Source organism: Astatotilapia calliptera, chromosome 22 (genome assembly GCF_964374335.1).
Source record: "Astatotilapia calliptera chromosome 22, fAstCal68.1, whole genome shotgun sequence".
In the NCBI taxonomy this organism is placed as follows: domain Eukaryota; kingdom Metazoa; phylum Chordata; class Actinopteri; order Cichliformes; family Cichlidae; genus Astatotilapia; species Astatotilapia calliptera.
The window spans coordinates 8,325,879-8,348,724 of NC_137442.1; the positions used below are offsets into that span (position 1 = coordinate 8,325,879).

The 22,846-nt window shown below is 40.5% G+C and overlaps 2 protein-coding genes across 3 annotated transcripts; one reads left to right on the plus strand and one right to left on the minus strand.

Annotated features, from left to right (window-relative positions):
- Positions 1-1,339: 1,339 nt before the first annotated feature.
- Positions 1,340-15,845, plus strand: ints8 (integrator complex subunit 8). Of its 2 annotated transcripts, XM_026156354.2 has the most exons (29): positions 1,340-1,480; positions 2,471-2,609; positions 2,701-2,875; positions 3,008-3,148; positions 3,339-3,410; positions 3,910-3,961; positions 4,111-4,290; positions 4,387-4,494; positions 4,638-4,790; positions 4,923-5,023; positions 5,315-5,456; positions 5,582-5,652; positions 5,813-5,988; positions 6,109-6,159; positions 10,254-10,384; positions 10,564-10,674; positions 10,793-10,997; positions 11,386-11,507; positions 12,028-12,212; positions 12,307-12,340; positions 12,424-12,483; positions 12,600-12,661; positions 13,388-13,506; positions 13,755-13,858; positions 13,968-14,018; positions 14,412-14,485; positions 14,561-14,625; positions 14,732-14,775; positions 15,610-15,845. In XM_026156354.2, exons 2-29 carry the CDS (start codon positions 2,477-2,479, stop codon positions 15,724-15,726), a joined length of 3,039 nt encoding a protein of 1,012 aa, XP_026012139.1. In that variant the 5' UTR covers positions 1,340-1,480; positions 2,471-2,476; the 3' UTR covers positions 15,727-15,845. The 2 variants fall into 2 exon arrangements, with proteins under 2 accessions (XP_026012139.1, XP_026012140.1); XM_026156355.2 differs by lacking the exon at positions 6,109-6,159.
- LOC113014680 (G1/S-specific cyclin-E1-like) lies at positions 15,750-22,440 on the minus strand. The gene is made up of 12 exons (XM_026156356.2): positions 22,330-22,440; positions 20,803-20,831; positions 20,661-20,709; positions 20,522-20,554; positions 20,329-20,441; positions 19,490-19,628; positions 19,140-19,286; positions 18,583-18,678; positions 18,364-18,498; positions 18,121-18,232; positions 17,799-17,956; positions 15,750-16,550 (listed from the first exon to the last, which is right to left on the minus strand). The coding sequence occupies exons 1-12, from the start codon at positions 22,423-22,425 to the stop codon at positions 16,422-16,424; spliced, it is 1,236 nt and encodes a 411-aa protein (XP_026012141.1). The 5' UTR covers positions 22,426-22,440; the 3' UTR covers positions 15,750-16,421.
- Between the last annotated feature and the right edge of the window lie 406 nt (positions 22,441-22,846).

Here is a 22,846-nt window from a genome sequence, read left to right on the forward strand (position 1 = left end):
GTTCTTTTAACATTATCATTAGCCTCATCAGAAATGGTCTTAGTGCAAGAGTTTGTATCAAGACGCTGTTCTTAAAGATGATGTGGCTGAGGCATGCCAAATTACACAAGAGCCTGCATAGAAAAACACTGTAGAGCACTATCAGTCATGGATTGGCCTCCTCAGAGCCCAGACCTCTTACTGACAGAGTGAGGGATCACCTTGACAAAGAACAGAAAAAAAGGCAGCCAACATCCAAAGATGAGCTTTGAATGTTCTTCAAGAAGCCTAAAGAACTATTCCTTAGAAATATTTGTAAAAATTACAAGAAAGCTTTCCCAAAAGAGTTCAGAATGCATAGAAGAGTAAAGGTAGTATGTCTGTAAAGGTGGTCATACCAAATAATGACTTTTAAGATTTTTACAAACTCTGTTTTTGCTTTATAAACTTTTTAATGTATGTTTGTGCATTATTTAATAAAACGGAATATAAAACCATGAAAGGTGGCTCAACAACTGTGTACTGTATGTTTAATCTACTACAGCTCCAAAAATGTACGTTTTTAACTTGAATAAACATTATTGCATATATAAGCTGTCAATAACGTCAATTCAGTTATTAAATTTAATAAAAACAACTAGAATGGAGAACATTAGAAGAGAGTATTCCAGAGGAACAGCTCAGCTTGAGTGGTTTGGAAACAAAGTTAGAGGCAAGCCCGAGATGGTTTGGTGCATATGAAGGATAGTGGATTTATGAGATAAAGGATTTTAGAGATGGAGCTGTCAAGCAGGAGACCACAGAGAAGACTCATGAATGCAAGATAATAACTGCAGGCAATTTTTACATTATAAAAAGCAATTTGTAGTAATTTCAGTCTTTTATTTTCATTGTCATTAACTGCCAAAATTGCAGTAAGCATAATGCTGCATTCATGGCCTATCGGTAGAATGGAAAACAAGACGATTGAGCGCATTCTGCTTTATTTTGTGCTCTTGCTCGCTTTTTATTTCACATTTATCTAAGGTTACCTTAAGGTTGGCTATGGTTAACGTCTTACGCAATCTCATAGTTTCACTATAAACTGCCTAAATGAGCAAATTTTCGCATTATGTGTTTATAGTTTGGTTTACAAGTGAAAGTAAATCCCGACAAACATTTTAAATGATTGAGTTAAGTTTATAGTATAGGTCTTATTTTTCTTTTCCATTTCTAAATTCACTGTCAGACGTTTTAACGTCCGTGCAAATAACTCGTCCGACCCTAAAGTTTTATACGAATTGAACCAATGGGACCTGAAGCGGCATAAGTATGCGCAATCATGGCGCATTTTTGTGTGTCCTTGGCGACGAAGCGGAACCGGAATTACGAAGGAGATATGGCGCAGGGCACAATGAATTATGAGAGAATCAGTTAGTGTAGCTGGTCCAGCTCCTAATTTTGACATTTTGGTGCACATTTTGCCCTCCTGTCTTCTGAACGATCACTGTGCCCCGTTAAGGTAAGACAGTTGGTCCCAACATGCGCGGAACAACCGCCAAAATCTAGACGGCTAGCCGAAATATTAGCCAAAAGACTCCTGGCTCCAAACATAACACAGAATAGGAAGGTGGCGTGCGTTTGGTTTGTTTACAGTGGCAGCCCGAAACATCATCTGTAACCGTGCATTCTTGTAGGTTCAATGGGTAAATCTGATGCCCCCGCCCAGTTAGGACGCCCCGTGAAAATGATTAGAGCTCTCTAAACAACTACTGAAAATTTTAGTGTTAGCTGCTCTGACAGGTGAAGCTATCTAACCTATTATGGAAGTAAATATCTAATAATAGTTACAATTATTTTGAAACTATAAATATTTTTGTTCACAAAATATGAAATTTTATATATATTTACCATCTCCAAGATTTTTAACGAGTGAAAGTAACATTACATGATTGTAAATATACTTAATTTCAAAGAGTGAAACGTAATTACAGAGTTTTTAATTAAGTATCAAAGGTTTAATGTACATCCAAAGGCCCTAACTGTTCAATATTACAAATACAGTCATGTGGAAAAGAAAGAAAAACTAAGTGCAACATATGATTCAGTAGTGTTTGGAAGCTTTAGCAGCAGTAACTTGATGCCATTTTTTTTTTATTACTTTCTGATGCTCTTCATGGAGCTGCTGAAGGAGGAAGAGAGGAAGGTCCTGGTGGAGCAGATTATCTTTGCCTGGTTCTGGTTGGTTTAAAGTTAAAAGAACAAATGATCATTTCATTTTTCCTGACAAAAATCCCCAAGAGAAGGTAGTACTGTTACAGTCACCTGTTTATACACCAGTTCTCCTTAAGATGAGTGAACTAATCTAGTTTATAAATATAATAGAAATAAAAATAAATACATTATGTGGTTTTTACTGACAAAGAACTTACATTAAAAACCCCAAACACTTTATATTTATCCTTAAGATCCATTCTAAATAAAGCTGATGTTCATATCTGCATATCTGCAGACGAGGATGAGTGCAGAAGCAGCAGACCGTGTGGCCGCTGTGACCAGCAGTCGGCCTGGCACGCCTCTTCAGACTTCCTGGTTTGAGTTTCTCCTCGACGACAGCCTGCTGGAGAAACACCTGCAGAAATCAAACCCAGGTTTGTTCAGCCTTACTCGTGAGTCCATCGTTTATTTTTAATGACATCTCATGGACTTGTAAATGCTTGTTAATAACTGTTCTTTCTGCAGACCCAGCACCAGTGCAGCTCATCATCCAGTTCCTGGAGCAGGCGTCGAAGCCATCAGTGAATGAGCAGAATCAGGTCCAGCCTCCAGCCGACAACCGTCGGAACCGCACATTGAAGCTGCTTGCACTGAAAGTAGCTGCTCACATGAAATGGGATCTTGAGGTGCTTGAGAAAGGGTGAGTCAGAGTGTTTTAGATGGACATCTTTCGTTATCAGAGCGTGTTTACGAAAAAGCCAAGTGGAATATGTCTCAGCGTGTAATTTAACAAAAATTCCTATTATGCAATTCTCTAATACCTGCTCGGCAGATTGACCATTCCTGTGTTAAACATGCTGCTGAATGAACTCCTGTGTGTGAGCAAAGTGCCGCCAGGGGTGAAACATGTGGACCTGGACCTCTCTACTCTTCCTCCCACCACTGCCATGGCTGTCATCATCTACAACCGCTGGTGAGTGAGATGACTCTCTCCGAAAGCAGCTGTCATGAGCTCAGTGGTAAACTAGTAAAATGGACTATGGACGTGTTTATTTATGTTTGTATCCAAGACTGTAAATGTAGATTAAAAGAGGATGCATGAATAGAGATTGTGGCAGAGAATTAACCACTCATTTGTCTCATTTATATTTTGTCTGTTAAAGGGCCATCAGAACAATTGTGCTGAGCAGCTTTCCAGAGAAACAAACCAAACCTGGACCCCACCAGATAAACATGTAAGTCCTTCTCCTTCCTCTTCCTCCCCTTTATCACTTATTGCATCCACACTTACATGTTTTTATTCTCAAATTTGTGTTATGCTATGTTACCACCTGCCTACCGCTCTGCTCCTGTGCTGGAGTTTTAGCCCCTCAAAGACTTTTAGAAGCACATCTGACGCTGTTTCAGTTTTAAATCTCTGGGATTGTGTTTTTGTGTTGCCAGCCAGACATTCAGACTTCTGAAAACATTGAGACATTGTTCTACCCACATTCATTTGCTGATTGGCTTTAATTAGTCACAAAATATTAATTTAAAATTCTCATTGAGACAGATCACTTTCATCTTATTTTAAAATTAAAATATTTTATTGTGTAAATATACACAATAAATAAAAAATGTACTTGTGCTCATCTAATTCTTTGTAAAAATACCAACATCCAGGCTTAATTTTGCAAATTTAGTGAAAAATAAATCATGTATTCCACTGAATGCTTCTGTTGTGCCCTGATTTAGGTTGAATATTGTACAGCAGGAGAAAGAAATGACTGAAAACATCCTCACTGTGGTGAGTAAGCACCTTTTTTATGATCCATACATACTCTGTGAGTACATAAAACTATACCTTATTAATTATATTATTAGACATGTCATTTAAATTTCAGATAAACTAACAGCAGAAGTTGATACTATTTTTAAAATGTTTCATTCCTTCAGCTAAAGGAGCAGGCGGCTGATTCTATCAGTGTGCTGGAAGGAGCTGTGAGACTGAAGAAAGACTTCTACGTTCACACCATGAGGACTCTGGACCTGCTGGCCGCAGACACTGCTGCCAACGGAGAGACAGAGTCTTCGACCGCAGGGCTTCGCATCAGCGCCGATGAGCTGCACTGCCAGGTTGGCTGAGTGCACAGCGCTGTCTTTCTAGAACTCTAATCCTTCTGGAAAAAAAGTGAATTTTTCTTTGGAGTAATAGAAGGATTTGTGTTTCAGGTGCATTATGATTTAGGAGGCATTTTCTTCCATCAAGGCTGCACAGACCTGCCAATCTATGAGAAGGCTCGGGATCACTTCAGACAGACAAAGGAACTTTTAAAGAAGGTAATCATATTTTATCACAGCTTCAGTGACACAGTATGATTTAACTTTCTCAGGAGAGCCACAAGATGTAACTTTTCTCACAAAAGCTGCTGACATGGAGCTTTAGCAGTGGTTCAGTTTACCTTTTTCTCTACGCCTTTTAGCTAGACTCAACAGTTCATGTTCACCTGGATGAGAAGCGCCTGGCTGGATACTGGAACGCCTGTAGAGCTTTGACCGGAGACTGTGACCCCTCTGACCCCCAGACGACACCCTACGACCAGATTAACAGCCTGATCCGGGCTCACAACTACCCGGTCAGAGCAAACACATTGGAGAGATTTGAGTACTGCATTCTTATGAGTGTTGTGTTGCTTAGGCAGAAGTAGGTTGACATCACAAATAGGGGGCAAAAAATGGTTTGTAAACTCCACTTTAATTCTCTGCAGGCCGTCATTGAAGCCTTCATCAAAGACAACATATCGCGCAGTTTGCCAAACCACTTCAGACGGTCTGTTCTCCGGGAGTTCTTGTATAAAGTCCAACAAGGGTGAGGAAACAACAAAATCAAACCTCTCTGCACGCACTGCAGCTAGCACAGACTTCAGTCACTGATCCATAGAGAGTTGTTATGGTCTGTTCTTTCACTCATTCTACTTGTGGAAATACAGTTTCTGTGGTTTCTTTGTGGACCACAAATTTTCACCTTTAAGCCAACAGCTGGAATTGGTTAACACATTAAGCTGATATATACCATTAAATAGTCAATAATTTTGTAAAATAGTCTTGTAAAAGCATTTTATGCATTCATATTTTTGTGTAACATCCCATCTCCCTGCAGGGAATCAGGCCTGGATGAGGTGTGTCACAAACTCTGTGTCTGCAACGCCGTCCGCGACACTCTGGAAGGAGAGATCCTCAGCGTGCGTTTTCAGCAGCTGCTCCTTAAGCCTAGCAAACAAGTGGTGGACTTCATTTTAGAGGTACCTCAGTAAATTGTGACCTGTGGTTTTTACTTCAGTATTATATTAAGAACAGTTTTTCTTTCATGTAGTAAAAGTTGTTTAAAGCCACTGCAGATTACAGTCAGACTTTGTTTGTCCTGCAGGTGTGCACACGCTCGCTGGAAAAAGACCGTCCATCTGAGGCGTCCAGAAGAAACATGGCTAATTTCCTGAAGTGAGTCAGAGTCACTGTTTTCCATGCATTGGACAATTATATAGGAGGTTATCAAGGGTCTGCTACAGAGATGATGTCGGGCAACAATACATTATTCAAATTTTATACTTGATGATGATGATGAAGACTTTGTCTTCCTTCTAAACCTCTTATGGTGCAGGACTCTGTGTGAAAGCTTGGAGGACCTGTCTCTGGTGTTTGTGGTGTCATCCCATAAGCTCTTCATGGAGCTGCTGAAGGAGGAAGAGAGGAAGGTCCTGGTGGAGCAGATGAGGAAGCGGTCGGCCACAATCAACCTCAGTGCCAAACCTCTGCCTTCCTTCTACGACATTCCAGGTACGTGGCCGAGACTTCTTGTAATGGAGGAGGTCACTTTAAGAGGGATGGACTTGACCTCCTGACTATGAATAATGTAGATGATAAGGTGCTGACTCTATGAATCCACAATCTCAACAGGGTTGTCCGATAAGAACAGATGGCGTATCCACAAAATCCACTGCCACTCAGGTATCTGCCGTTCACTCATTTATTTAACAAGAATCCGAACCACACATCCATAATGTGAGTCAGGGGATTTAACAGGCTGTAAAATGCTATATGCCGTGTGGTGAGTGATGGTGTGGTTTCTGTTGGAAAGAACATAAGTCTTCCATAATTATGTGAACAGAGTGAATTAAATGTGTAATACAACAATACAAACAATACCGGATAGTGGAACATTCAACCAAAATAAGGGAGTGTCAACAAATGCTAATTTTACTATTTACATAAATCCTAACTAGGCACTTTACATTAGAGCTAACATGAGAAATTAGTGACGGTCCCTTAATGACCGCACGGCAGAGGCTGCTTCGCAGTAGTGATGTGCGATACCACTGATTTCCTTTCCGATCCGATACAAAGTTAAATTCAGGGTGGTATCGACGATACTGATCCGATACCGATACTTTGTACAAAAACGTATTTCAGTTATTGTATCTCAAATTATAGCATCATAATGATTACAGGACATCGGATTACTTGTTCTTATCGCTTAATAATGCACAGTTATCATATAGAAATAAAAAAAAAACTGAAGTTGTGCGCTATTTGAACACGTTGCCTGCCTGCAGCACTAAAGGACTCCGTGAGAGACGTCCGTCTCGCCCTTGCAGCACCTGTCCATGTCCACTCCTCCTCTTCAGTTCACCTCAACATAAGCTCGTCATATTCTTGTGCTTGATGAGGTTAGTAGTGTTGCCAAAACACCTCCCTTTCTTGCCACATGTATTGCAAACTATGTCTCAACCGTTTGTGGAAGTAAAATACGTCTGCACATGACTCCATTTATGCTCAGCCATTGTTGTGAGTGTGCACAACAAGGGGCTGGACACATTTATACAAACATATGTCACGACTATGACAGGCGGAAGACTAAGTAGTTCCTTCCAATGTAGATAATCCAAATGATATAGTTTATTTGCACTCTGTTCCTGTTAATGATAACCTACAAATTTACCCTAAATTACTAAAATATCGATATTTTAATATGAGTATCGATTCTAGAACATAAATGACTGGTATCGGAGGAATCGATATTTCAGTATCGATCCGCACATCACTACTTCGCAGTAAACGGCAGTAACATTCGGTAAACAAAGGGTGCGCCACGGATTAAACAAGGGAGGATAATGGCCGCAGCAAAGAACAAACACGATAGAACACAGAAACTTACAGTCTCATGGACGGCATTAGAAGGAACGAAAATCCACATGGTGAGTAAAACTCTGCTGACTCTTCCCACCTGCAGCTCCGACCGAACTCTGTGCGTCGACGTGTGCGTAATGATGAGGTAGAATTGGGTCTTCAAAATTCAAATTTAAATTTTTATTTGTCACGTACACAGTCATACACAGTACGATATGCAGTGAAATGCTTAGACAACTGCTCGTGACCTAAAGAAAAAAAAAAAAAAGGAAAAGGCTATGAATAAGATAGGAAATAAATATGAAAAATTAAAAAGGGTAAATTTAACTAGGAAGGAATAAAATATAAATTAAAGTTGAAAATAAAATAACTGTACAACAAAATACACAATACACAGTATAGAACTATATAAGAATGTATGAAGAAGTATAAATAAATAAATATATACACAATAACAGCAGCTGTAGAAGTATTAACTGGAAATGAAGAATGTAGTGACCAGTGTTGTGCAATCCACATTATGTCTTGTGCAGTGCAAATATGCTCAAAGTGATCTAAGTGATGAAGTGAAAACAATGTCCAGTGTGTGTGTAAGAACCATATGTGTGGGTCAGGACTGTGTGGTGGTGTGATTGAGAGACCGTATCGCCTGCGGGAAGAAGCTCCTCCTCAGTCTCTCTGTGTTGGTCTTCAGGGAGCGGAATCGCTTTCCTGACCTCAACAGAGAGAACAGTCTGTTGTTGGGATGGCTGAGGTCCTTCACGATCTTCCTGGCCTTGGTCCAGCACCGCCTGCTGTAGATTGAGTGCAGGTCAGGGAGCTCAGAGCGAATATTGCGCTCAGCTGATCGCACAACCCTCTGTAGAGCTTGTCTGTCCTGCATGGTGCTGTTCCCGAACCAGGTTAAGATGTTTCCCGTCAGGATGCTCTCTATGGTGTAGGGCTGCCACAAACGATTATTTTGATAGTCGACTAGTCACAGATTATTTTTGCGATTAGTCGACTAATCAGATCATCATCCATTGGAGTACAGCGTACAGCTTATTGCACCAGCAGCATCTGGTCTTATATAACTATCATTAGCTTACAGCTTGAAGTGTTTGTGCTAACTAAAAATAAAGACAAGATGGTAGTTTATTAATTTTTAATGAAATTTGCAGATTGTTTCGGTGAAGTTTAATAAACTCCTTGCTTTCTAAAATATAACAGGACACCGGAGTATATTCTCCAGCGTCTCACACTTCTGATAATCAGCTGTCTGCTTGACAGTTTTAGCTGTGCAAAAACTATAACTTTAATCTCAGCCAAACCGATTTACTCAGGAACAAATAAAATACTAAAGAAAGCCAAACAATAAAATTTTTAAGTTATCTAAGTGACTTATATATATGTTTAACCTGACTAGCGAAAGACGGCGGTGGGTTTGAAAACGATTTGCCGGGAGTCCGGTGTTCTCACTGCTCTAGTTAGCCTTGCCCCCACCTAGCTAACGAGCTAGTGGGTAACAGACGTCTCCGAAAATGTCGGAGCGCTTTTGAAAATATGTGGTGTCCTGATAAACTGAGCAGATATTTGAGGTTTACACAGCTACATTCTCGCCTGAAAATATGTTAAAGGTTTATTTTGTGACCCAGAAAGAATAATAAGAGTAAAGTTAAAACTAACTAGCTGCCGCCATTGTTGACAGCTGCGCTATGAATTCTGGGACACAGCTTCTTCTTCTTCGGGGTTTAACGGCAGCTGGCATCCTTGGACATGCAGTGCTGCCATCTTCTGTTTCAGTCCGTTATTACACTCTTAAATCCTACTACTCATTCCTGCGTCCTTTGTGATCTTACAAAGCTTCAAACGATGCGTCGACTATTAAATTAGTCGTCGACGATTTTAATAGTCGACATAATCGTGACTAGTCGACTAATCGTGGCAGCCCTACTATGGTGCACGAGTAAAAGTTCCTGAGCACCTTGGAGGGCAGTTGGAAGTCTCTCAAGCGTCTGAGGTGGTAGAGACGCTGTCGGGCCTTTTTCACCACGGTGTTGATGTGACAGGACCATGACAGGTCCTGCGTGATGTGAACTCCGAGGCATTTGAAGCTGTCCACTCTCTCCACTGGGCACTCGTTGATGACAGGGGTCTGGTAGTTCCTCTCCTGCTTAGTGCTGAAGTCCACTATCAGCTCCTTTGTCTTACTGACGTTTAGAAGGAGGTTGTTCCTCTGGCACCAGTTCTCCAGATTCCTAATCTCCTTCAGGTAGGCCGTCTCGTTGTTATCAGAGATCAGGCCCACCATGACGGTGTCGTCAGCAAACTTGATGATGGTGGTGGAGCTGGTAGTGGTCACACAGTCATATGTGTACAAAGAGTACAGCAGGGGGCTCAGAACACACCCCTGGGGGGCTCCAGTGCTGAGAGTGGTGGAGGCTGAGACATGTCCGCCCATCCTTACTGCCTGTGGTCTGCCAGTTAGGAAGTTGGAGATCCACTGACACATAGATGAGCTGAGTCCCAGATGCTCCAGCTTGGTGGTGAGTGTGGAGGGAATTATGGTATTAAATGCAGAGCTGTAGTCTATGAAGAGCATTTTAACATAATTCCCCCTTCTAGTGTCCAAGTGAGTGAGTGATGGCATCGTCTGTGGAACGATTTGGACGGTAAGCGAACTGTAGTGGGTCCAGTGTGTCTGGTAGTGAAGAAATGATGAAGTCTAACCCTCTTCTGATTGGTGAAGAGAATGGGTTGCCTCACCGCTCATTGGCTAAACAGCAACAGTATGCTGATATCTTACTCCACAGTTGTGGCTCCGTTCGTGAGTTCTGCGAACTGGCTGGCCTTTTGTACACTTCTGCTACATAACACTGCCGCTTCTCCACATGAAAACCATGAGACATATTGAGGTTTGGTTCACTTCTTCACAGCTTCAGCGAGTGTGAACATTGGCCAGCTGGAGCAGCAGCTCATCCTTTCACTGGAGCCACGCAGGATCAGACAGATCCTCATTGAACTCCACGGCCTGGCTGAACGACCTTTCTGGAGGGTCAACAGCAAGGTCAGAGACATGAGCTCAACATTAATGCATTTAAGATATCTTGGATTGTGCTGGACTACAGTTTCTCACATATACACATATATACACACATTTGGAATAATTTTCAATCCTTACTTCTAACACACGAAACCAACCAAGATGATCTGAATTAACCTACCACTTCCTGTTTATATGAACAGTGGGAGGTTCCTCCAGACTACATTAATGTGATCCTCGGCATTAAAGACAACCTGACCAAGGACCTGGTTTATATCCTCATGGCCAAAGGACTCCACTGCATTTCAATAAAGGTCTGAGCCATTATCAACGCTCAGTGGGGCATAAATGTTATTTTAATAATTAAACGTTGTTATCCAATCATAGAGCATCACTTTTAACTGCTTAATACATGGAGCATGTTTTCCTCAGGACTTCGCCCATGCACGGCAGCTTTTCTCAGCCTGTCTGGAGCTCGTCACAGAGTTTTCCCCAAAGCTGAGGCAGGTGATGCTGAATGAGATCTTGCTGCTGGAGGTCCGCGCACACGAGGCGATGGCGGCCGAGGGGAGCAAGGAGCGGCCGCCCCCTGACTTGGTCAGCAGGGTCAGAGGTTACCTAGAGATGAGGATTCATGGTGAGTGAACAGCAGCGAGTGGAGTCACTCCAGTGTCAGCATCTTCAGGTTAAGTCTGTGATGGGAGAAAATCATTGTGGATCAGGCTTCATATACTACTATAAAATCTATTTCTAGGGCCCCAGTAAACAAATGTTCTAAACTAATGTCACTTACAAGAAGTTACAGATCTGGTCTTGCAGCTAGAAACATTTGTTTAAAAAAAAAAAAAAGGCACTATTAGGATACTTCTGCAAGAGTAGCATGTATCTCACTGTAAAAATAGACGTATGTCTGCTATCCATAAAAACTTCAGTTACCGATAAAGCAGAATAAACAGCTTCTAGGCCTTGTTATATAGCACCAATTCTGGAGGTGCAGTGAAGGATTTCCTGGTCTTTGTTTCCAGATCTGCCTCTACGTCAGGTGGTGGGAGAGGAGTGTGTCGCCTTCATGTTGAACTGGAGGGAGAACGACTACCTGACTCTGCAGGTGTCGCCGTCTCTGGTCATGAACAACCCGTACATCAAGGTAACACGTCTGTGTGCTTCTTTTTTTAACACTTTCATGAAATTTTCTCTTTCTAGCAGCTCCAGTGATGCTATTTCTGATATTCACCAACATGAAATTATAGCAAAGTTATCGACACAGTAGCTGACTGTAAGGTTTAAGGCTATTTAAATCCCAGCTGAGGCAGCTGAGACACTCTTCTGCAACTCAGAAGTCACAGCTCTATAAGAAAACTAAAAATCTTGAGTGATTACATAATGAACTAATTAATAAGTTGGTTTAAATTCATTTAAAAATAAGTTGTGGTACCAGATCCACTTAAAATTTTTCCACCAAGACACATGAAAGTCTGAGAGAGCGTATTCTCTCTCAGGATTGATTTGGTTATATTTAGGTACTGTGGGATTTCCAATAAATTACAATGCGACGTCTCGAGAACAAGGTGATGTAGGATTTTGAAACAGATACCATAGGTGTGTCTAGCGGTCGCCAGTATTTTTGCATTTTTCTTTATTAAATTTGTCCTGTTTTGTCCCGATAGCTTGGTCAGCTCCTGGCATCCACGTGTAAGGAGCTTCCAGGTCCTAAAGAAAGTCGGCGCACCGCCAAGGAGCTCTGGGATGTGGTGGTTCAGATCTGCAGCATCTCCATCCAACACAAGAGGAACAGCGACGGCCGAATTGGCCTCATTAAACAGAGAGAGTCCTCCATGGGCATCTTGCACAGGTATGATGTCATTTTAGGATTTAGAAACATTACAACATGTCTGAGATTCATGTAGCGTCACACTCATTCTGTTTTCTTAATGTGACTCCTCCAGGAGCAAATTCATCACTTTCACCAAGAAAATTAGAGTAAGTATCACCACATACCAACTTAAACACACTGTGGAAGAATAAATTAGCTGTTTACCTTGTGATTTGTCTTATTCTTACAGGAGCCACTGGTGCTGACGACTCTGATCTCACTGTTTGTGAGACTCCACAGTATAGTCAGGGTATGACTCTGAATTCATAAATAGAACACAGTAAAATGGAAAAATTGAGGGATTTCAGTGCTGCTGTAGTTTCTGTCTGCATCTTCAGCCCCTTGTTTTTTCTTCTTCTTCTTTAGGATGACATTGTAAATGAAGTTACTGCAGAACATCTCTCCATCTGGCCATCTTCTCTTCCAAAGTAGGAACGACTTTTCTATTTTACCTCATCTGTTTGTTTTAGCTGCACCAACTGTTTCTGCTACACTGCACTGGTCGGACTTAGTTACAGGACCGACACACAGGGATCTCTTTTCCTGTCCTCAACTCCTACAAGCTGAGAGAAATCTTTTAAAGCTTGTTTGAGCTACTGAAGAAATAAGAATTTTGAGTTGAGTGAATATGTGTGGTTTGGACTAGTTTGACTCCTGCACCCCTGCTTGTACATTGTCATTTTACTCTTTATTCATTGTGTTGATGCCTCTTCACACTAACAGCTTATAAGCAGAGGTTACTTTTCTTGTGAAAAAGTTACAGGAAGTACACTGTGCATGAAAAGCTGTCAGGTTATCTGCAGTTACAGATCTGTTTATTACGTTCTTAGTTCAGACTCTACTAGAGCAGCTTTGCATGACTCACAGTTCAGAATAATCCTTATTTGACTTGTACTGATGCTCCTCAGTTCATCCTCTGTGTGAACCAAGCTGTTTTCATTCCTTTGTCGTCAAGCCAACTTTCTTCTGATTGGCTAGCCTTCACAAACAGTTTGATATTAGGGGATATCATCTCTCTCTGACATCATAAACAATCAAAAGCAGCTGCACTATGACTGTAACTGTTAATATGAGAGGACATAAGGAAAAACATCCCCTTTAACAGCATGTACACAGCACGAAAAACTAAATGTTCCGATCTGTGTGTTGAGCAGCATACAGGCAGTGGATGTGGAAGCTGTGGCTGTGACAGTCAAGGAGTTGGTTTCCTATGCTCTCACTCTAAACCCCAATAACCAATCATGGCTTATCACACAAGCCGACATCTACTTTGGTAAGAACAATCACCACATCTCATCAACTCAGAGAACTTTCTTCACTGAATCAGTGAAATGTTGTCATTCCTTAGACAAAGGCTGACGTTTTTCCACCAATGTACTTGACGTTTGGACAGAAAGGAAAAATAAGATTGAAGTGACTTAAAAGAAATTTCACAGCAATTGCGAAACATTCCCTTAAGAAAGCATTTTCAGACACAGCCACCTGCAGCTTGAATAACAACTTTCATTTCTCCCTATGTAGTGACCAATCAGTACTCTGCAGCTCTGAACCTTTACCTGCAGGCTGGAGCTGTGTGCTCGGACTTCTTCACCAAAGCCGTCCCCCCCGACATCTACACTGACCAGGTAAAACACCGACTAATACCAGAGTGCACTACATAGTGAGCCTCTGCAGTTTGAGAGATATGAGAGCCGACTGACTCGCCTAACAGTAACACACCTGTTTTTATTTTAGGTTCTGAAGAGGATGATTAAATGCTGTTCAATGCTGAACTGCCACACACAGGTCAGAGGTCAAACTGCCTATTTGAGAAAGTGAACTAATGTTAGCTGCTGAGGAATTAATGAACATATTGTTGGATTGATGCAAGTGCCCACTTTGTTTTCCCCAGTATAATTTCATGAATAAAAGCTAGAAAGCTCCTCGTCCCTTCTTTGAACATTTAGCAGAACAAAATCAATATAACAGTATAATAATGATAGACCCTGATGAGAGAAAATATATCAGCTTTATTTGCTGATGAGAGTCAATAAGGCAAATCAACCAATACCATTGTTTGCCTCATTATTCCGTGCACCTCTGCTAAAGTATAAAGCCGACTGTAAGTGTCTCAGTGCTGACTGGTGTCTTACAGATGTAGCGAGTTGGAAGTAATGTGACATCTCTGATTCTCGTCAGGTTGCTGTTCTGTGCCAGTTTCTGAGAGAAGTCGACTACATGACAGCGTTCAAAGCGCTTCAGGAGCAGAACAGGTACGGCCCTGGAGGACACATTACATTACCCACAGAGCCATTCTTAATAACAGCTAGTATCCTCTCACATTACAGTCACGACGCCATGGACTCATTCTACGACTACATCTGGGACGTCACCATCCTGGAATATCTCACACGTATCCTTCATGTAACAATAATCACTGTTGGCTAAAACTTACTTTTTCTTTTCAAGGAATACATTCTCTCCAGTGTCTGTTTAGCTTCCTGATTTTTTTTGCTCAGATATTCACCACAAACGAGGAGAGACTGAGAAGAGACAAATAGCGGTAAGTCTTTATAACCCTACAGCTTATACCACGAAAGGCTGCGACCTGAAAAGCATCTCATACGTATAGATTTATAACTTCTCTTTTATGCAATAAAATCATAGAAGAATAATGCAGGAAGAGACCGGCAACAAAGTGACGACCAGCTAACGCTTGTCAATGACCACCCATATAAGCAGACTGGTTAATGTCTAATAAAAATAAAATACTTGTGAGGCATAAAAGGTCAAATTTAATCTGACATGCATTGTGAAACAAGAGTTACTGAGCAATGTTGAGCTTAAAGTTAGAGCTCAACTCTTTACCTGCCCAGATCTCTATGGTAACTTAAGCTGAATGTGCCACCTAGTCTGTAGCAGGTTATATTCAGAGTTATGGTTTTAAAATCTGGAAGCATCAATTTCACAGTATACAAGTGAAATATAATTATCTGCAATTAGAGCAGTGCAGCTCAGTCACATCCTCAGTGGACTTTGCATTCAGCTGGTGAAAGGTGTACAGAGGTTTTTAGAGTCCTAATCTGCTGCCACGTCTATTTTACACTGTTGGAACTGCAGCCAAATGAAACAGATTAGAAAGTTGATCTGTAACGTTTCAAGGAGGTTCATCAATTAATATTCAAATTTATATAAACTAAAGAGATTTCCACATGCTTTTATTAGGCTGTGGGAGAGAGACTTAAACACACTGAGTAACCTTAAACGTTCAGGTGTATGGACTGCAATAAAGAATTTATATAAAATGTTTGGAAGTGTAGAACCTGTAGGATTTTGTATATTTCAATAAGAATTCTCATAACAAAAACATAACCGATGTCTTCTCCCAACCCTTCAGATAAAAGCGATTGGACAGACAGAACTGAACACCAGTAATCCAGAGGAAGTGCTGCAGCTGGCTGCGCAGAAGAGGAAGAAGAGATTCCTGCAGGCGATGGCCAAACTGTACTTTTAGTAAACACACGAACCACTGTCAGATTTCACAGGGTGGGGATGAATATTTTATTTTGTGGTAACAAGTACATGGTAATTTGTATTATTTTCATCTTTTGCAATAAACTTATAAAATCAAAATGCCCTGAGTTAATCACATCAGGACCTGGTTCAGTTAATGCTTTGTTTGGGGTTTTTAAAAATTCACACTAGTACAGCATTCATTTTACTATACTTTGGCTGCTGGACAGCAGCACACAACATTTCTTCATTTAAAAAGAGGGGGGAAAAAAATGCATCCCACAATTTTCTAAAAATTCACCTTCAGGTTACAAACTTTTGAACTTTGCATTTTTCTGAAATAAAACCTTAAAAGCCAAAAATGAGGGAAAACAAAAAGTGGCTAGAAGAAGAGTGGCCTTCAAATATCAGTTAACAGTTTAGATCTCCTACATCGTCTTTTAAATGGATTGAATACGTCAAGAACTACTATTTGTGGTGAGGGGAAGATGCGGGGGTGGGTGGGGGTGACAACTATTCAACTCTAAACTAACAATAACTATTCTCACACTATGGCATACTAAGACTACGACACAATTTATTTTGATTCAGCATTCAACTCTGTCAGATCAGTCTGAGTTGGACATTTGCAGCCATCTCTGCAGGAAATCTGAGGAAAGTTTCAGATAGAACTGCAATCAGCACCTTCAGACTCTGTTAAACTTCATCTTCTGAAGACGTAAGTCCTTGCCCAGGTACGTAGATCCTCCCCCTGTACGAGGTGGCATCGAGCGGTTCCACATCATTTGTAGGAGAATTGCCTTTTATTGCCTTGTGAGCAACATCCTAAAAATTAACGGAAGCAATTTATCGACACTGTAAGGGTAACAACTTGGAATTCAAGTCTTTCATTTTTAGTCTTTTTTTTTTAAAATTAAAAATAACATTTCATTTTAAACAGAATAAATATGCCGGGGGGGGGGGGGGAAGAAACCTTTAGAGTTTCATTCCCTTCTGCAAAATAAGACTTCTACAAATGAGCAGTTTCACGTGTGTCAGCTGGGAAAAATAAGTTGTTCAAATGTTCACTTTATACCAAAACTAAATATATTTTCTTAAAATCAAAGAAATGCTTTTACGTGAAATTGTGCATTCAGGGTTTCATTCTGCAATACAGAAACATGGTCCAGGGTTTGTTTGTTGTTTTTTTTTTTTTATGGCTAATGTCAAAAGCTCTGCCATCTCCCCCAATGAAGTTTAAGAATGGCAAAGGAGTGACGACATCATTCAATAACTAAAAGGCTGCAGAATTATGGGTTCATACTAGCACAGTACTGTAAACGAGTGATCCATTTGAATTTCCGTCCACAGAAGTGGGCAACCAAATAGAATGATAGGCAACACTACTCACACAGATTCAAGTCAACCTCATCATTTCAAATTCCTCAGCATTGGCAGAGGTATGGTGTCTCATACCACTGCTCTTAGCTTTGACTTTGCATTCTTGTTTCTGGAACGGTTGTAAAAAACTGACAGCGTGTCAAACAAGAAGGCAAAGCAGTATGAATGTCATACTGCAGATCAAGGTTTTCGAAATACTCAGACCAGCCCACCTGGCATCAAACACGTCATGATCAAAGTCACTTAAAATAAAGCTTCTTCCTTATTCTGATGCTCAGTTCCAACTTCAGTAGGTCCTCTTGACCATGTCTAAATGCACAGAGTTTCTGCCATGTGATTGACCAATTGTACAAGGTTGACCACCAGTCGAGCAGATGTACCTACTGAAGTGGTCAGCGAATATAGATCATGTGTCAGAAGAGGAGTTATCCAATGCCAGTCCCTTTATTTATAGCTCTTAGTATGCCAGATGCAACACAGGTTGCCGCCATCACAAACTGCATTAAACCAGCTTCCATCTGTAAGCTCTATATAGCTTCTACAAACATTTCAAGTCTTAGGAGTTTGCTTTTGTATGGGTAAACAATCATTTTCCCGACTGCATTTTCTAGTCTGACTTCAACCTTAAATTATAAGGAAGACCACAGAGGGGGAAGAGAGAAAAAGAAAAAAGAAAAAAAAAAAGACACTAACCAAAATGGACATGTAGTCCAAGTTTGCCTGGATGTTGTATTGGTCTTCTCTTCTTACTGTGGGAAACACTTTCTGTGTGACTGTGCCAAAGTCTTCCAGTGCATCCATAAAGGGGGCCAGCCAGTCAACACATGGCTGGAGGTGTTCTCTGGGCAGACCTAAACAGAGAAACCAAACATACAGACTGAATAACCTGACATGTTCAAGAGTTGAGCCTTCTCATTTTAAACATTAACTTCGTTCTTCCTGTGTGTCAGGTGTAACACGTTTTCCCACATTTTTTAGTTATTTTACTTCTGTTTTTTAAGTCTCCAACTCTTACATGCAACTTTTTCTACCAGTCCCTGGTCCACGAAATAACACAGGACTGAGGCAGCCAATCCGTGATAAGGTATGTCCATCGAGTTCACGTCAAGGATGCACAGATCTAAAAGCTAAAACAAAAACACCTTGAGCAACTACACACAAGGTTAGCAAGGATATTTCACTTCTCTTGCAATACAGTCTTATTTGTAGATGTATTATAGAACTGTTGACTTAAATATAAGTGAACTCAAACACCTACATTTGCACTTCTCATGTAAGTATCTTTTGGAAACGGCTGCTCAAGCAGGTTTGCTTTTTCTTTCCTGAAGATCACCTGCAGGAGGAACTTCAGCCAGGTCAAAGCCGTTTCCGGACGAGTGTACCAGCGCAATGTCTGCAGAGCATACAAAAGCATATGGATTTATAAAATGCACAATGGAACAGGTGCATATGATGAATAGTGAGTTAAAAGTATTACCCTCAAAATGACCAACTCCATATGACGGAATTCTTCTACATGGTAGATCCCATGAGCCACACGTGACAGATGCAAGATCTTTAAAGGTTTAGATTCCTATAAAATAAATAAAACACCTTTAATCAACCAGGGGTTAAAGTGGGCAGGAACACCTTTCTAGTACCTTTAAATCAACCCAGTTAGTAGTTTCACACAAAGTCAAGCAAGTCAAATTTCAATCCTACATTTAAAATTTTTAATCTGATGTTACCCTTTCCTTTCACTCTGCTGTATTTGACAGCAGGCTATGGCTAATGGGTGGAAAGAAGCCACATACGTATGAAGAATGCAGTCGAAGCGCAGTAAAGCCGAATTACAACAACAGTTCAGGTCTGCCACGCACAAGCAAGAGAGTCACCACTGGTTCCCACTTAAATGCACTTTGTGACACTTTAATCCCTGTTCGCACCATCAAGAAACCCACAGTGCAAATAAAAACATTGGAATAAGTAATAAGAATTTGTATTTTAGATTTAACACAAAAAGAAAAAAAGAAAACTACTAAACAGTAATTTTACCTCCATCTTTGATGCTATAAGAAGACATGTGAGCACAATGAGCTGCAGCACACCCAACTTAAGATTTCTCTCAACCAACAGAAAACGGTCAAAGTAGTCCTGTGCCAGGTAGAAAGTCTCCCTGTGAACAGCGTATGCCTCACACACCTGCAGGAACAATCATGAAAGTCCTATTAATGTGTCATTTAGATGAGACAGCTAATCTACACATTCTAATTTGGATTGATATGCACTACTCACGACTGTATTCCAAGTAAATCATTTTTAGCTACAAACACTAAAAATAACATTCAATGCTGCTTTGATATTACTGAAAATTCTAATTTCAAAACAACAACAACAACAACAACCTTCATTAACCAGTAGAGGATGATCGATCTCATTCTGGGTGTTAACAGGGGCTGCCTCTCCCTGAAGCTCACGCTGCTGCGTCTGATGTTCCTCGGCGTGCCGATCATCTTCACCCACTCCTCATCGGAAGACTCACATCTGTAATATACAGTCAATTAAAGTTACAGCAGTAAGTGAAGAGAAAATGTAAATCCTTTAAAGGTTAATGGGGAAAAAAAATAAAATAAAATTTAAAAAAAAGCATAAAGTTGATGCGAGACTTTGCTGCTTTTGAAGTTCTTTAACGTTACCTCGCACGGTCAAGCAGCAACCTCTGGAGGCTGCCAGTGCTACCCATCAGCCCACTAGTAGATACACCTAAGGTATCCGTTTGAAAATCCTATGCCAAAACCCTGTTCTAGTTACTGCATTCACAAACTACCCGCCTGGCAAGGTGATGCAAGCAATGTATCCATCAAGTTCCCAGTACTCCAAGTCCTTGGAATTTTCCAATTACCATCCCTAGTGACCAAAGCACACCATCAGCCTTTTATAGCTGAGGGGGTAATAAAACTGCAATTTTGTTAAAATGTTATATTTTACAGAATATAAAAGACAAACAAAATCATCTTTACAGTGTAGTTTTATCAACTTGATAATGGAGTTAGCTTTGATGTGTGCTTAGACAGGCACTTTGAGCTGCCTGTCTTCTGCCAACGACTCATCACTGGTTTCAATGGAATTATCTGAATAATAAAAGTTTCCATGGATTATTTTGTCATGTTTAAAAATAACTAATCAGTCTAACAGAAAAGCATCAACAGCAGAAGATGTCAGGATAAGAAAAAAAAGAAAATACCCAAGGTAAGGGTGCAGCGAGAACAGCCGGCTTGAGGCAACTAAGGGAATCGATGCTGGCTGGACTGCATCCTGGAGAGGTGACCTCGGAGTGATCTTAATAAGCTTTCTGAGCTGAAATTAAAAAGAAAATCCACTCACATTTTATCAATGATCTGCCATTTGTTGACTCGTACTTCAAGAAGGTGACATACCCTTTGATGCAGTGTGTTCTCACTTTTTCTGTACTGCAGGATTAAAAAACAAAGTTATAAACTGTACAGAAGTGGCTGTAGAGAACCGTTTTATGCGACTTAAAGTCACAACCATGCTTTCAAATGATTTGTCTCTTACTTTTCGTCCCAGCCATGAAGTCTCCCTCTCTCTTCTCTTTAGGCGACGACTGCAAAGACACAAAACTGAACTCCGTACAGTCCGACAGTCCAATCACACCTCAAAATACAATAATAACGCAAATCCTCAAAAGTAGTCATACCGTCGTGCCATGGATTCTTCCAGTGTCATCTGAAGAAGAGATTAAAAAATGTCAGTGTCAATGGCAAACAAAGGTAGTTGACCTTCAGAGGTAAAATGGCAGATATTGTCCACAAGAGGCTGCACCTGCCTTACACTACAGAACAATGCTTTTATTTTTTGAAGTTAAATACATATATCATCAGCATTAAATCATGGACCATACTCCAGCAGGCTCCAGACTTGCAGCTTATAGGTTGTTTCATTTCTGACCACAGGATGTTGAACAAAGGAAACATCCAGAAATGTACTATCATGCAGCAACAGAAAGCCTCAGCAGTAACATTGTATCTATAACAGAGCACGGTTTAAAAGCCTCGAGCCAGCCTTTTCTTTGCATTATGCTTCCAATGACTCAGTCTTCTGATTTTCTGTCTTGCTCAACTTGTCTTGAGCAATAGTTTGAGGGTTTTCCTTGGAAACTGGGCATTTCTCATTTTCATTCTAGTTCCTGACCATTTTCAGTGGAATGCCTATTAAACCACAGCTTCCCATACAGCAAGTGTGTCCAAGTGGAGGACAAATAAAGCGGCAGGCCTAAATAAAATGAGGTGGGGGGAAAAAAAAAAAAAAAAAAAAAAAAAAAATCCAGCAAAAACCTGACAGATGCAGCTTTACTTTTAGCTGATCCATAGAGTTAACATCAGTGGCAACAGTGCATCTACAGCCATCCTTAAAACTCCATCATGGCTTGGGGCTGAATTTCAGACTTTGGTGTTTGGGATCTTGGCAAAATTAAAGGAATCAGATTTTTATCCACCATTCAATATCATATGCAAGTCGAATGACTTTTCAGCATGACAGTGATCGGAAAACATCTTGATAGAGAAGAGAACAAAAAGAAGCTGGCATCCAAAGAAGCGCTTTGAATGTTCTTCAGGAAGCCTGCAGAACTATCCCTGAAGACTACTTGAAGAACTTAAAATAAAACTTGCTCAAGTGAATTCAGGCTGTCTTGAAGAATGAAGACTTCCAAGTATTAACTTTCAAACTGGCCAGAAGTGTTTTCCTTGTGCATACACTGTATTACCATGCATATTTGCAAAACATTGTTAAAAAATATAAAGAAATGAGGGGGGCTTAAGGGTTTTACACAGGATAATTGACCAGGTGCTTTGAATTGAACCCTAAACCACACTCTATCCCATGTTCAGGTGTTAATTTATCTGTTGTGCTTCATGACATTAATCCAATCAGTGTGCACTTCATCGAAAGCTGCCATTTAAAATTCAAGGATGCAAACTTTGCTCACTTGTTTTTAAACGTCACTCAACCAAAGTGAGCTTTGTGGGTCGAAAAGCAAGGGTGAGAATAGCCAAATCACTTGCTTAAAAATAAAGTTAAATAAAAATAACAATAACGAGTTACTTTAAGTATGTCCTTTGGCTCTACCGCGGCGTGCGAAGGCTACAGAAACGAGTGAGCGGTGTAAGTGAACCGCAGAGAGCGGAACTACTTTTACCCTTTAAAGTGACAGCTGCAAACTTACCGTCGTCTCGTCACTTGCCTCTGATGCCATTGCGCGTACGTTTACGACACGTGCATGTTGCGCATGCCTATAAATACTCCCAATCGGAGCAATCATGTTTTTTAATTAAAACATTTAAAACAAAGTTGACTACTTGCAACTGTTTACCTTACGTTTAAATTCACACTGCTTTAGCGTCAAACGCCTAACCACTGGAAGGAGAATAAACTACTGAATAAAATAATAAAATAAAATATATAAAACATTACGATATAAGTGAGAATTTTTCTGCATTACAGTTAAACACAGTTCAGACTTTACTGTTTCAGAAAAACGTGAAAAAAAAAAACCCCGCCAGCATCAAACTGGTTTCTTTTCTCTTTTTTTATGAGTTAAATGTATGTATGGCGGTGGGTGGAGCTACATATCAGAACAGCCAATAGGAGAAAGAGTTGAGTTGAGCGCGTGCTCCTGTAGGGGGGGATGTAAACATTTTTTTTCTTCAAAACTTTATTAACGCCACAGCATTAAGTATATG

Bases quoted from the DNA above. Each gene is read 5' to 3' on its own strand.
- LOC113014680 (XM_026156356.2), bottom strand. From the start codon at position 22,425: ATGATTGCTCCGATTGGGAGTATTTATAGGCATGCGCAACATGCACGT. The intron at 20,832-22,329 runs GTAAGTTTGCAG...TCTCTTCTTCAG, and splicing joins AGGCAAGTGACGAGACGACG to ATGACACTGGAAGAATCCAT. The intron at 19,629-20,328 runs GTATTTTCTTTT...TGTATATTACAG, and splicing joins TCGCTGCACCCTTACCTTGG to ATGTGAGTCTTCCGATGAGG.
- ints8 (XM_026156354.2), top strand. From the start codon at position 2,477: ATGAGTGCAGAAGCAGCAGACCGTGTGGCCGCTGTGACCAGCAGTCGG. The intron at 12,213-12,306 runs GTATGATGTCAT...TGACTCCTCCAG, and splicing joins TCCATGGGCATCTTGCACAG to GAGCAAATTCATCACTTTCA. The intron at 12,484-12,599 runs GTATGACTCTGA...CTTCTTCTTTAG, and splicing joins GACTCCACAGTATAGTCAGG to GATGACATTGTAAATGAAGT.